General features: G+C 58.7%; 1 protein-coding gene across 5 annotated transcripts in view; it reads right to left on the bottom strand.

Annotated features, from left to right (window-relative positions):
* The window catches only part of CARS1 (cysteinyl-tRNA synthetase 1), a 49,226-nt gene that overhangs the window by 12,992 nt on the left and 23,815 nt on the right, over positions 1-12,419 (bottom strand). For all 5 annotated transcript variants that reach the window (XM_027090649.1, XM_027090644.1, XM_027090648.1 and 2 more), the window contains 10 exons: positions 10,154-10,294; positions 9,867-9,955; positions 8,139-8,260; positions 4,469-4,581; positions 3,928-4,056; positions 3,539-3,668; positions 3,350-3,453; positions 2,874-2,971; positions 2,511-2,700; positions 1,947-2,015 (listed from right to left, as the gene is read on the bottom strand). In XM_027090649.1, coding sequence (XP_026946450.1) covers positions 1,947-2,015; positions 2,511-2,700; positions 2,874-2,971; positions 3,350-3,453; positions 3,539-3,668; positions 3,928-4,056; positions 4,469-4,581; positions 8,139-8,260; positions 9,867-9,955; positions 10,154-10,294 — 1,185 coding nt within the window. The remainder of the gene's footprint in view (positions 1-1,946; positions 2,016-2,510; positions 2,701-2,873; positions 2,972-3,349; positions 3,454-3,538; positions 3,669-3,927; positions 4,057-4,468; positions 4,582-8,138; positions 8,261-9,866; positions 9,956-10,153; positions 10,295-12,419) is intronic.

The following is a 12,419-nucleotide window of genomic DNA, read 5'->3' as shown; positions in this document are numbered from 1 at the left end:
GTTCCCAGGAGGGATGGTTTTCTGAGGCTGAGGCCGTTCCTCCTGGGCTGGGGCCTCCCTTCCACCGGGGCCGGCACCACAGAGCCCGGCCGTGCTTGGGTCCGACCTGAGGCCACACACACGCCTGTGTACCATCAACTGTCTGCTGTCCACACGCACCCTCACGTCTGCGCAACACTGAACCACCCGCGGTGACTCAGAGGTGGCTGTGGGACGCAAAGCCCACTGGAAAAGGAAAACCCAAGAGGGCGAATCCAAACCAGAGAAATAACAATTTTATGGAAAACCTTTTTTGTTACATCTACCATATGTTTCCACTAGACTTTTGAGCAAGGTCTCTGTGCCTCCATGCAGCTCAGTGACCAAAATCCCAACGATCAAACGCGAAGGCTAGTGAGGCCACCAAGCCCTCAGCATGGCCTACGCCACTTCAGGCCCAATCCTGCGCGTGGGCTGAGGACACGCCTACCCACCCACACACGTACACGGCCGCAGGGGAGCCTCGCTGCGGGGAGCTGGCCAGCGTGCCTGAGGTCGGCCTGGAGGAGGCTCTCAGGCCAGCACCCCCAGCGGCCCAGCTGACTACACTACCCGAGCACACGCTGTAGACCGCTCAGTACTAGGTGGTTCAAGACCTGCTCCTAAAACCATGCAGGTCTGGAAGTAAAGCTGTGAACTCTGGAAGGCGTGACTTCGGGCCTGTCCTTCGGCCCAGCCGGCACCCACCACGCTTCTCGGGGCCGCTTATTCCAGGCAGCTGTCTTCAAAGGGCGGGTGGAGGAGGCTTGGGGGCCAGAAACACCAGGCATCCGATGCTGGACGCATTTTTTTATTTTTTATTTTTGTGGTACGCGGGCCTCTCACCGCCGCGGAGGCTCAGCGGCCATGGCTCACGGGCCCAGCCGCTCCATGGCACGTGGGATCCTCCCGGACCGGGGCACGAACTCACGCCCCCTGCATCGGCAGGCGGACCCTCAACCACTGCGCCACCAGGGAAGCCCTGGACACATTTTTTTAAAGCTCAAAGGCAGACTTCCTTCCAAGGTGTTTCTAGTGTGTGTTTCTCCTTAAAGATAATACACGTCTAGTATTGCTTACACGAGAAAACAAAGCAACCGCGTGGGTTTCCTTCCTAAAAAGCACCAAGTACCACAGCAACAGCCACTTCCAAGGCTGACAAGGGGCCCGGGGACAGGGCCTGGCATTCTGTTTCCTGGGGTGCAAGTCAGCTCCTGGGGAAACACCCCTAAACTCGGTCCGCAGGAGAGAGTGCCTCACGCCGTCCCTCACTGGGTAACAGGACTTTTAAAAGGTTTTGCCTTTTTACTTTGGACTTGACCCGTTACGTGTAAGCATTTATATGTGCCTTCTAACCAAATACTTAAAGAGCGTTCCCAACCAGGGGAGGAGGGCGAGCGCGTCTCAGATGAACCTGAGTGTGTGCCTGTCCTACGTGATGTTCCTCCCGCAGCAGAAACCGTGTGTCTGCCCGGATGCCAAGTTCGAAGGAGACACCAACAACCACTGGCGAGTTTTCTCACTTGCACGGACCCACTGGACAGACGGTTCCACATGTTGTCTGCCTACAGGTGCACGCACACCGGGAAACGCGGGCGTGGGACTCCTGACGCCCTATGGCCGTAGTGATGCCCATGGCCGTGGTGATGCCCCGTGGCCATGGCTCAGATGCTTGGGGGCTGAGGACCGTCCCGTGCAGCCTGGTCTCCTGGGACCGAGCTCACAAAGACAACACAGCTGGTGGTGAGGACGGGGCCGGACTGTGCCCAACTCCCCAGCCAGGCCGAGACTCGGCCACGTGGGGCTCAGGCTGGAGGGCCCAGGGCAGGATGGGACCTACTGCTGGTCTCAGACGCCCCAGGAGGGAACACCAAATTGGCGGGGCGGCCAGCAGGGAGCTTCTCTGGGCCCAGGTGTGCTTTACTCACATTGAGGCTGGTTCCAGGTCCTCCAACGGGGAAACCCAGGGAGCTTTCCTCTTCTATGGCCCCGAAGATCTAGGGAAGAAAGAGGCATGCAGGACAGGAGGTCCTGAGAGGTGGGAGGCGGGGACCGGTCCTCGAAACACGCCGCTGCGCCCGGGAGGGGTGGGCCGAAGTGCCGACGGCCTTGCCGGGTGGGGAGAGATGGAAACCTAGGCCTGGGTGCCCCCGCACCTGACCCAGGACGAGGTCTGGCTCCCGCTGCCCTTCCGGCCCCTTCCCAGCCTGAGCCGCTGGACCACGGAGCCCCCTGAAGAGGACCCGGGACTTGTCAGCACGAAGTGGGCGTGGTGAACAACATGTTAGGGCCACTTGTGGGAGAAAGCCCTTGTGCTTTTCAAACCTCCAGACAGGAGGGGAAAAGCAGAGGCAAAGAGGCGAAATTGCTCGGAGCGAGGGCAGGGGCGGGGGGCTTGCTGTCTCGGGCACAGGCGTGGCAGGACCTGAGAACAGAGCGGCGCGGCTCCCGTGACCCGCGGGCCCGCACTGGCACGGTCGCAGGGGGCTCACCTTCAGCATGTGCGTGAGGTACCGGGCGATGCTCTCCAGCAGGGCGCGGTTGGGCCTCCTCCTGGCGGCCTTCCGCGCTGCCATGTAGTGGTTGCACTGGCCGACCAGAGCCCGCATCTCCTCCAGGACGGTGCGCGTGTCGACGTTATCACAGAGCGCCTCGTGAACCGCGGCCTTCTTATCGTAAAAGCTGAACGGGAAGCGGAAGAGGAAGGCGGGGGGCGTCAGACAGACGACCTTCCCGGGGCGGCCCGTTCTGAGCGTGGCTCTGCATGAGTGGGAGGGACGGCGCCACCGGCCTCCCCACTGGCGGGCGTGCTGCGGGGACCGCCCGTGGGCCCCAGAGAGAAGGCACCGCCTCACCTCTTGTTCAGCTCTGTTTCCTTGTCTTCCCACTTCTCAAACTGACCGGCTACCTCAACGGGGGCTCGGAGGAGGTCTTTCACGTTTAAGAAAAACTCCTAAAATATGAAAATTCCTTTTAAGAGCATTCAGACCTTTCCATCCCAGAGAAACCTGGGAAAGAGCCGTTCCACTGACGTGCCTCCACTGCAGGTGCGATCTGAACGTCACACAGGTGTAGGAAGGGAAGGGAAAGGTTTTCCTTTGAGACAAGTGGGTCCGGTTTCAGCCTTGGGGGCCCGAGGTGCAGCCAGCGGGTGGGGCTGAATGAGAGGCGCCACACGTGACATGAGGTGTCTTGGGAAGGTGGCGCGGAGCTGGCCTCCCCCCAGAGCTTACTGGCCTTGGCCACGTCCCGTTCCCTCTGGGGGACATGGGGAGCAGGCACCACCTCCCCCTGTGCTGGCCCAGAGCTGCCTCGGGGAGGCGGGACCCACGTTCAGGAGCTTCTCGTACTGCAGCGCCGACTCCATGGTGTTGGCCGAGTAGTCCAGCGCGTCCTTCCACGAGTGCATGAGGAAGGCCAGGCGCAGCTGCCGGGCTGGGGAGAGAGGCGCGGGGCTCCTTACCTCCCGAGCAGCTCCAACCCCGTGCCTCCGACAACAGAAGCGTCCAGGCCTCTTTACCTGAGTGCTTCTTCAGCGCGTCTTTAATGGTGATGAAGTTCTTGAGCGACTTGGACATCTTGCAGCCGGCGATGGTCAGGTGGCCCGTGTGCAGGAAGTACCTGACCCAGCAGTCGTTTTCAAAGTAGGCCTGAGTGGACAGGGCGGGCGCGGGGGTCAGGGGCGCCGCTGCGGGCCGGACAGAGGGTGCCGGCCGCTTTCTGGGCACCTGACGTGCAGAAGGAGTGCCGCCCAGCGTGAATCCGGGCCTGTGCTGCCAAGGGCCAGGCTGCTCACACGCGAGCCGGACTAAGTAATGCGGTTCAGAGCCCCTGACGTGGAGGCCAGGCTCTGCTGGGGAGCACCTCGCCGCCCCCCGTGTGTGCCCAGGACGGCGACCTCGCCCCTACCTCCGACTGCGCCAGCTCATTGTCATGGTGGGGGAAGCGGAGGTCGAAGCCCCCTCCGTGAAGGTCCATTGAGGCTCCGAGGAGGGTGCCTGCCATGGCCGAGCACTCGATGTGCCACCCTGGACGCCCCTAGGGACCCAAACGTGGTGAGCGCCCTGACCGCCCCCTGTGACGGGCCGGGACTCGCTCCCCTGTCCACGACCCTCAGAACCCCTGAGCTCTATGGGAACGAGGGTCAAGTCCCGCACACGAAAAGATGAATAGGGCCCCAGGCTATAAAAGTCACAACAAGCTTCGCGAAGGCCAAGGAATCCCCTGCTCCCGACACCTCTTCCCACAGCTCTGGGCCACCAGGACTGTTGTCACAGGGGATGTCGGAGGGCAGATCCGTCCCCTAGTACCCCGGGTCAGAGACTGTTGGGACAGAGGGGCCTCCGAGGCGGTCCAGTGCCACCACCCCAGCCATGCAGCGGAAGACGCAAGTCCCAGGAAGGCAGGGAGGTGACGGCCCCAGGCCCGGGGCCCCATCCCGGGTGCTCACCTTTCCCCAGGGGCACGGCCAGGATGGCTCCCCGGGCTTGGAGGCCTTCCAGAGGGCGAAGTCGCTGGGGGACCGCTTCTCACTCAGGCGCTCGGCCGAGACGCTCAGGTCGCCTGCGGACACAGGGGAGGCGGGTACTCGGTGGATGGAATTGTCTCGGTCCAGGGACGATTCAGGTACTTGTTTGTTAACTTGGTCAAGCACTCCTTCAAGTTGACTGTGACCAGATTTTGGAGTTGCCCAGGGTCTAGATACAAAGCCCTAACCGCAAGCTCAGAAGCCACGGCCTCACAAGCCGGCGTCCAAGGGCAACGACCCCCGGACCTGGACCCGCACCCCCTGCCTCCACTGCCGCCCCACCTCGGCCCCTCATCTAGGACAACGACAGCGCCTGGCCCAGAGTGTGAGGCGCTGTTCTCATGGGCTGCCTCGGGGACCCGGGCTCGTGTAGGCGGGATCTTGTACTAACACCCGGCGGGCCTCTTGGCTGTGGTTCTGCGGGGCGTAAGGGCGACCAGGCTGCTGTGTGTGGCGCCCCCAGCCTGAAGGTGGCAAATCAGGACACTCACTGGGCCTCCCGTGTCCACACAGGGCAGCTGCGGGAAGGAGGCTATGGACCAGTCTAACCCCAAGAGAGAACGGGAGCACTGCTCCCTGGGCCAAGTTCCGTTTCCTTGGAAGACCCTCCCCCTCTCCCTCCCCACACCCGCTGAACGCAGATGAAGCCAGCCAGAACGGGAATCCACGGCCCCATGGGAGACGTCCCCAGACCACGTGCTGGGGCCACGGACACATCAGCCTCCTGAAAATGAACACCCACCGGTCAGCCCAGCCTGCAGGCGGAGCACCCCTGAGTGGGGAGGCAGTGGGGGCTGCCTGCTGGGTGATGGGGCCTGCCCGGCACTCAGGCCCTAGAGGGCCTCACCAGGGCGCCTGCTGGAAAACTCCAGAACAGGAATGACTCTCATTCTCCTGTCCAGGCTGCAAACGCAGGATGACTGGAAAAAGGCCACTTTGGGAGGGACACAGTGCAGACGGAGGCACTGCTGAACACAAAGACTGTGACGGTGAAACAGGCACTAAACGCAGAATACTTGGAAAACACGACCAAGAACCAGGAAAAGGTGCCACAGTTGGAAACGCAGGGGTAACTGCTATTAACGTGTTGTTGGAAACGCAGGGGTAACTGCTATTAACATGTCGCTGGAAACGCAGGGGTAACTGCTATTAACATGTCGTTGGAAACGTAGGGGTAACTGCTATTAACATGTTGTTGGAAACGCAGGGGTAACTGCTATTAACATATTGTTGGAAACGCAGGGGTAACTGCTATTAACATGTTGGTGTCTTGACTTGTGGGTTTGTGGGTTTTTTAATCCATGTAAGAAGGACATAGACACATCCAGCAAACAGGACAAGCGCCACCCTGGTCTTGTATCTATTTTCTCACCGTGCGCATTTTAACCACGGCGTCGGCGACGGCAGTTACTCAAAAACGTAATCTGACCTGGCGCCGGGACCTTCTCTTTTACCCACCCTTTACCGGACAGATAACATACCTTGAGGTTTTAAACTTTCCTTTATAATGAACATGGTTACTCATGAATGTATCTAACTTTAAAAATTAACTTTGAAAAATTCTGTAACAGAGGATCTGCTGTCTCACGCGCCCTTCCCCCACTCTGCATTTGACACAAACGTCACTACCTGGTAACGCTTGCTATTCGCTCCTGATTCTGTACGGAAGAGAGAGAAACCACACGATCCCTCTGCTTCCCCCTCCTGGTGTCATTCCTGGTCCCCTGACGTGGCTCTCCCACCGTGAGCGCCATGATCTGAGTGGTCCGCCTCCGATGCCTGGCCCTGCTCAGCGGCCGTGAGTCTGAAACGCCGTTGGGTCGGATGGTCACGCTGTTAAACTAACTTGGTCTGTCTTTCCTCCATGTTTCTGTGTCGTCCTGTTTTAAGTTCTGATATCTCTTTAGAACAGAGCCCTTGAGGTAAAGATACTTGATCAAAACGTACGAACATCGTACAGTCGTACGTTGACGGCACTGTAACCTGTACAGTAAAGCTGCCTTTGTGTCCTGACAAAGACTCCTGAGTCTGTCTAAGGCCTGAAGTCTGGGGAGACTCTGTCAGCAACCCAGGACTTCAATTCAGTCCTGGACAGTGTCTCCTCCAACCGCAGCCCGGAAATTCACAAGTCTGCCTGGCCGCTGACCATGCAACGGCACACAGACAGAAGTTTACCACCCACTAGACCCTCTAACTGTTTAACATCTTCTACAACGTCTAACACATCACATCTTTACAGCTACCTGTCCATTTATCGTCACGTTTGAAAATCTGGACATAAGGCTGGTATATACTTATGCTCTAAGTATACCTAATGGTGAAATTTAAATAAGGACAGGGACTTTGCCAGTGGTGCAGTGGTTAAGAATCCGCCTGCCAATGCAAGGGACACGGGTTCAAGCCCTGGTCCAGGAAGATCCCACATGCCACAGAGCAACTAAGCCGTGTGCCACAACTACTGAGCCTGCGCGCCACAACCACTGAAGCGCACGTGCCTAGAGCCCGTGCTCCGCAATAAGAGAAGCTACCACACCGCAACAAAAAATAGTCCCCGCTCGCTGCAACTAGAGAAAGCCCATGCACAGCAACAAAGACCCAACACAGTCAAAGGAAAAAAAAAAAAAATCAAGAACATCCTTTATCTTAAAAAATAAATAAATAAATGTAAGGACGATAAAAGCGAAAACTGTACCCGTTGTTAAAAAAAGATGAACATATTTATGGCCAAAGTGCATCCCAGAAACGCTGGTGGATAAACAGCGTGTGTCCGGCAGTGTGAGAGCAGCCCCTGCACTGCTCCCCCCGATACACTGAGGGGGTGAAAGTAAACACTTATGAAAGACAAGTAGAATCCCGCCTGGCCCAGAAAAGGCACTGTGTCTCTGTTTAAAATGTTTGGATCAAGATGGGCCCGGGGCTGTCGTTATACATGGTCACACTCTCTGCGCTGAGAACACAGCCGCTCTGAGCTGCTGCCCGAGCTTCTCACGGCAGGACCGCTCTGCCCACAGCCACAGTCTGGACTTCCAGATAAGGACCGGGCTTCAGTTCCCACCTTCCTTTTCCCACAGCCGCCTTACAAGTAACAGCTGCTCGCTCCTGCCCTGGGATGGGGGACTGCCCTTCCCCGCCCAGTGCCCACCTCCGGCCCTCCTCGTGGGATCGGTAAGTAAACAATCTTATGTCTACTCCCTCACTGGGGGTACTGCACGCCTTCGACCACAGCACCCTGGGGTTTTCCCTCCGCAGGCTCCCCGCTGCCCCGCGTGGTTCAGCACCATCTGATTCCTCTCCACACACCCGCCTGGGTGCCAGCACAGCCCACCCGACCCTTGGGTGCTCTGGGTGCCGAGAGACCAGCAAAGTCCAGCCCCATGGCCGAGGCCCCGAGGTCTGTGCGCTTCTCAGGATGGCACTGCAGCCACTCACTCTTCTGTTTCTTAAGTAATAATACATTTCAGGGGCTTAGTGCACAGAGCTCCTAAAATCCCTTTAGGTGAAAAACCACGGTCCCCGTGAACCTAGGTGACCCCAATCGTGTGCGGTGAGGCCGCGGCTCCACTTGGCTCTGACTTCGAGCCAGTCCGTTTACCTTCCCCCTCCTGCAGGGCTTTCTGATCCCCGATGGCCTCAGGCACCAGCTTCCCGTAGCAGTGTCCCTCACTGTTGGCAAACTTCACCGTGTCGAAGTAGACGGACCCGTTTGAAACGTAGCTGGAAAACAAAGCCATTGGGGGAGGTGTGATGAGGTGCTCGCGGGCCGGCCTGGACACCCGCAGGCCGTTGGGGCATCTGCTCCAGCTGCGAGCCTCCCCTGGTTCAGCCACGCTGCAGGGAGGCCAGGAGGCTGTTCAAACAGAGCTGCTGTGTGGGCTGAGAGGGGCCGGGACAGGGACTCCACACTCCCTGACAGCCTGTCCCTCCGCCCTGCCACCCTTGCCTCTGTCTACACGCCACCACCTGCCCGGCCCGCCAGGCTCTGCCTCCTGGGAGCGTGGGGATTACTCCAGGCCGGGATGCCCTGTCTCCTCTCGCCGTGGCCCTGCCCATGGCACTCAGCTTGGCAGTCTGGAGTTGCCCCACGGTGACCGTGTGACGGGTGGGGGTGGCGGTGGTGGTGGTGCAAGGAGCTGTTGTCCTTTCGCGAGAACCCACGGCCTGGTCCCTGTGCCAGGCACTTCCTGCTGCTCCGAGGCCCCCGCCCGCCTCACCTCGCGCGAGGGGGATCGCAGCTCTCCTGGGCAGGGGCCTGGCATCAGCACACAGACGCCTGGCCCCCGTCCACAGGTCCACTTGCTGCCTGTTTCTGAAAACGCTGACTCAGAGACATGAAAAGCGTTCCACGCAGGCAGATGGTGAGGACGGTAACCTGGGGCCAAATCCCGGCCCGGCAAGGATAAAGGCCACCCGCCTTGGGACCCGACACGAGGAAGACTCTGAGTGCCCACACCATGTGGCCTGCGTCTCCAAAGACCTGGAGGTGCCCAAGGGCAACAGCGTGCTGCTTTGGGGACCTGGTGACACGTGGCCTTAACTGGGAGCTTCCCAGTGGACCAGGGGCCAGGTGGTACCTACAGCATCTCTCACTGTGGTCCCCAGGGCAGGCCACGGGCCTGGGCAGAGGTGCTGGCCAGCCCCTTGGGTGGGGGTGGCCCCAGGTCCTGGACTAGGCCCCAAGCTGTATGACCAAACCTGCCGGGGGCTTCGGGGACAGGCTGGGTGTAGCCAGCACCACCCTCCTGCTTCCCCTTCCTGCCTGGAACAAAGACATGGCCTCCGTACAGCTAAATGGTTGTTTGAACAGCCGCCACTACCAAGGAAAACCCAGAGGGTTCTCTTACAAAACAACTGGGAAGCTGAGAACCAAGTGGCACAGAGGAAAGCGGCTGCCGATAAGGCGAAGTTACGGCTCGACCGTGTACTCCAGATCCACACGCTGGAGCCCCGACCCCTAGCACCTCGGAGTCTGACTGTATTTGGAAAGAGGGTCTTTACAGAGGGAATCAAGTTAAAATGAGGCCATTAGGGTGGGGTCCTAATCCAGTACGACCAGTGTCCTTGTAAGAGGAGATCGGGACACAAAGGGAGGGACGAGCGGCACGTGTGCACGCACAAGGAACCCCTGGAGCTGTGCACTGACTCTTCTGTGGTTTGAGCTGCCTGCCGCGTGGTGCTTTGTAACGGCAGCCCCAGGGCACCACCACCCTGAGCAGCAAAACCGTGCACTTCCCTGCTCCTGGTCTGGAGCCAGAGGAGAGCCGCTCTCCCTGGAAAACCTGCCTGGAATGCTGCGCAGCCTCGAGCAGGGCCCCAAGCTCACCCATAACCGTTGTCCACAATCTTCCGGACGAAGTCCACGATCTCCGGCACGTACTCACTAACGCGGGTTAGGACATCTGGAGGGAGGACCTGGGGACAATGACAAAGTCCTGGTTCAAGGGCAGCTGCAGCACTGCTGGCGCCCAGAAGCCCCCCCACCCCCCACCCCACGCTCATCTTTAACTGAATTTACTTGCAAAGCGAAATGGTCTGGATCCCACAAGGCCTTCTGGTCATGGGGGATCCTCAGCCCAAGACAGCAAGGTCAAGACAGTCGGCGACACTTACGTTCAGGGCTTCCATGTCTTTGTGGAACTCCGCTTCCCAGAACTTGGGCAGTTTGGAGAAAATAGAATTGTCGCTCACTTCACTGCCATGCATGGAATCCAGCCAGTCAGAAAGCAGGTCCTTTGCTTCTTCCAACAGCACCTGAAGAAACAGAAACAACATCCGCACACACATGCAAGTTTCACGGGCTCACAGCTGGCGCTCAAGGCCTCGGATGCACAAGACGCGGCCCCAACCCAAGAGACCACGGCGCTCCCACGGATGGCCTGGCGGTTAAGAGGCCGGAGTGTTCAGAGCGCTGACCATGTCGCCGGAGGGTCAGGGTGGGCTTGGGGAGGCCCAGCGGTGCAGTGGGGCTGCCTGGGGCAGGGTGGGAGAGCACGTGGTGTGGTCACCCACAGCCTGGACACTTGAGTGCTCGAGGGGAGGGTCACAACAGGAGGTGGAGCCACGTCCCGGTGGGAAGTCTCCAAGGCCACGCCGCCCTGCCGGCCACATGCCATTGACCAAAGGCCCCGTGTTACGACCACAATGGTGCAGCATGGGTACGAGTCGCGTCCTGTCGCCGCAGCACTCACGCCACACACAGGAACGTCCATCTGAGACATGATGTGACAGCATCAGGGCTGCATCCGGAGTCCTGAAGGCCAGGGGGACCTGGAGCTCTGCCCTGGAGGAATCTAGTGTTTTTGCTCATTAACCGGAGCCGACAGACGTGGGGACAGGCAGGCGGTCTGCGGTCCACTGGCAGGGGCGGAGGCAAAGACCAAAGGGTGGAGGGAGAGGGCGCAGGGAAGCTGGGCGTGGAAGCGGTGGCAAGGGCACCCCCTGTGGCAGCTCCCAGACAGAAAAGAGCCGCTCATGTGCTGCTGCGCTGGAGGGCAGCAGGGGAAACCTCCCAGGACCAGGCTGGTGCCCAGGGGCAGAGCCTGCCCCATGCGGAGGGGCAGAAAGCCCACCCCCGCCCTCGGGATCGACACAGATCATGACCAAGCAGAAGAATGAGATTCCAATCAAACAAACTTCTAGATAATTCTTGGGTTTCCAAACAAGAAATCAAAATGGAAATAAAAAACCGTTCAGAAGCAAATAATGTCAAAATACGTGGAAGTAGCAAAAATGATACTTAGAGGAAAATTTATGGCCTCAAATGCTTAAACCAGAAAATGAGCTGAAGTCCTGAGCTGCCACTCTGTCCCGACAATGAGCGAAAGGCTGCGCAACTACTCCTCTTAGATCCGTAAGGGAAAGAGGCCCAGGGCAAACTGCCGCCCCTTGAACTGCAGAGAGACGGGCAGGTACAGAGAACCGCCATTTACCGGGGCAGAAAGCGCCTGGGACCCAGTGACGGGCAGGGAGGCCGGAACTGAAACTGACCACCCGCTGGAGGCTCGGTGTGGACGAGTCTGAGATCAAAACTCCAGGGCGACCCAGCCTTTGGGGCCCCACAAATTTGTGAGATTTACCTCTAGGAGCCCTGACGGTTACTCACAGTAAATATTGGAGAAAAATGCCCTCATGCTTCCAGCAGGGGGAGAGGAAAAGGAACTGCTCGGAAATATGACAAAGCCTTCTGTTCCTAACAAGACTGCCCTCAGGAGGAACCAGCTAACCAGAACCTAAGCTGCTGGGGTTCCAGCAGAGCCTAACTGACCTGCGGGAGGAAAACGTCCACCTCCAGGCCCCCCCACACATCCTGCCCCATCTAAGGGGGAGGGGAGGAGAAACCCAGAAACACCTGTGATGTTCACAGGCCACGGGCATAGGCCACTGAAGGACTGAGACCCATCACAAGACCACAGAGGGCGTCCTCCCCACACCTCGCCACACGACTACTGACAGTAGCTCCTTCTACCCAGTACATCATGTACTAACTATCATGGAAACAAATCACAAGGCGAACCGAAAGCCAAAACGCCACTTTTCTGAAAAGACAGAGAGAGCAACAGGACCAGACGTGGCAGGGATCCTGGGATTATCAGACCAGGAATTTAAAACAACCGTGACCGATATGCTAAGGGCCCTAGTGGACAAAGCAGGCAGCGCGAAGCCAGGTGGGGAATGTAAGCAGAGAGACGGAAATCCCAAGACAGGACCAAACAGAGATGCTAGAGGGGAAAGCACCGAAATGGAAATGAAGAACGTCTCTGATGGGCCTGACTGGACGTGACTGAGGAAGGAGTCTCAGCCTGAGGAGATCTCAGTAGCAGCCTCCAAAACTGAAAACAAAAAAGCCTTTGTTCTCAGAGGCTGACAAAAAATAACA

This window comes from Aethalodelphis obliquidens, unplaced genomic scaffold, assembly GCF_003676395.1.
Source record: "Aethalodelphis obliquidens isolate GAN/ISIS:26980383/991018 unplaced genomic scaffold, ASM367639v1 scaffold69, whole genome shotgun sequence".
In the NCBI taxonomy this organism is placed as follows: Eukaryota; Metazoa; Chordata; class Mammalia; order Artiodactyla; family Delphinidae; genus Aethalodelphis; species Aethalodelphis obliquidens.
Note: the sequence above shows the minus strand (reverse complement) of the source record. Positions and strands in the feature narration are given on the sequence as shown.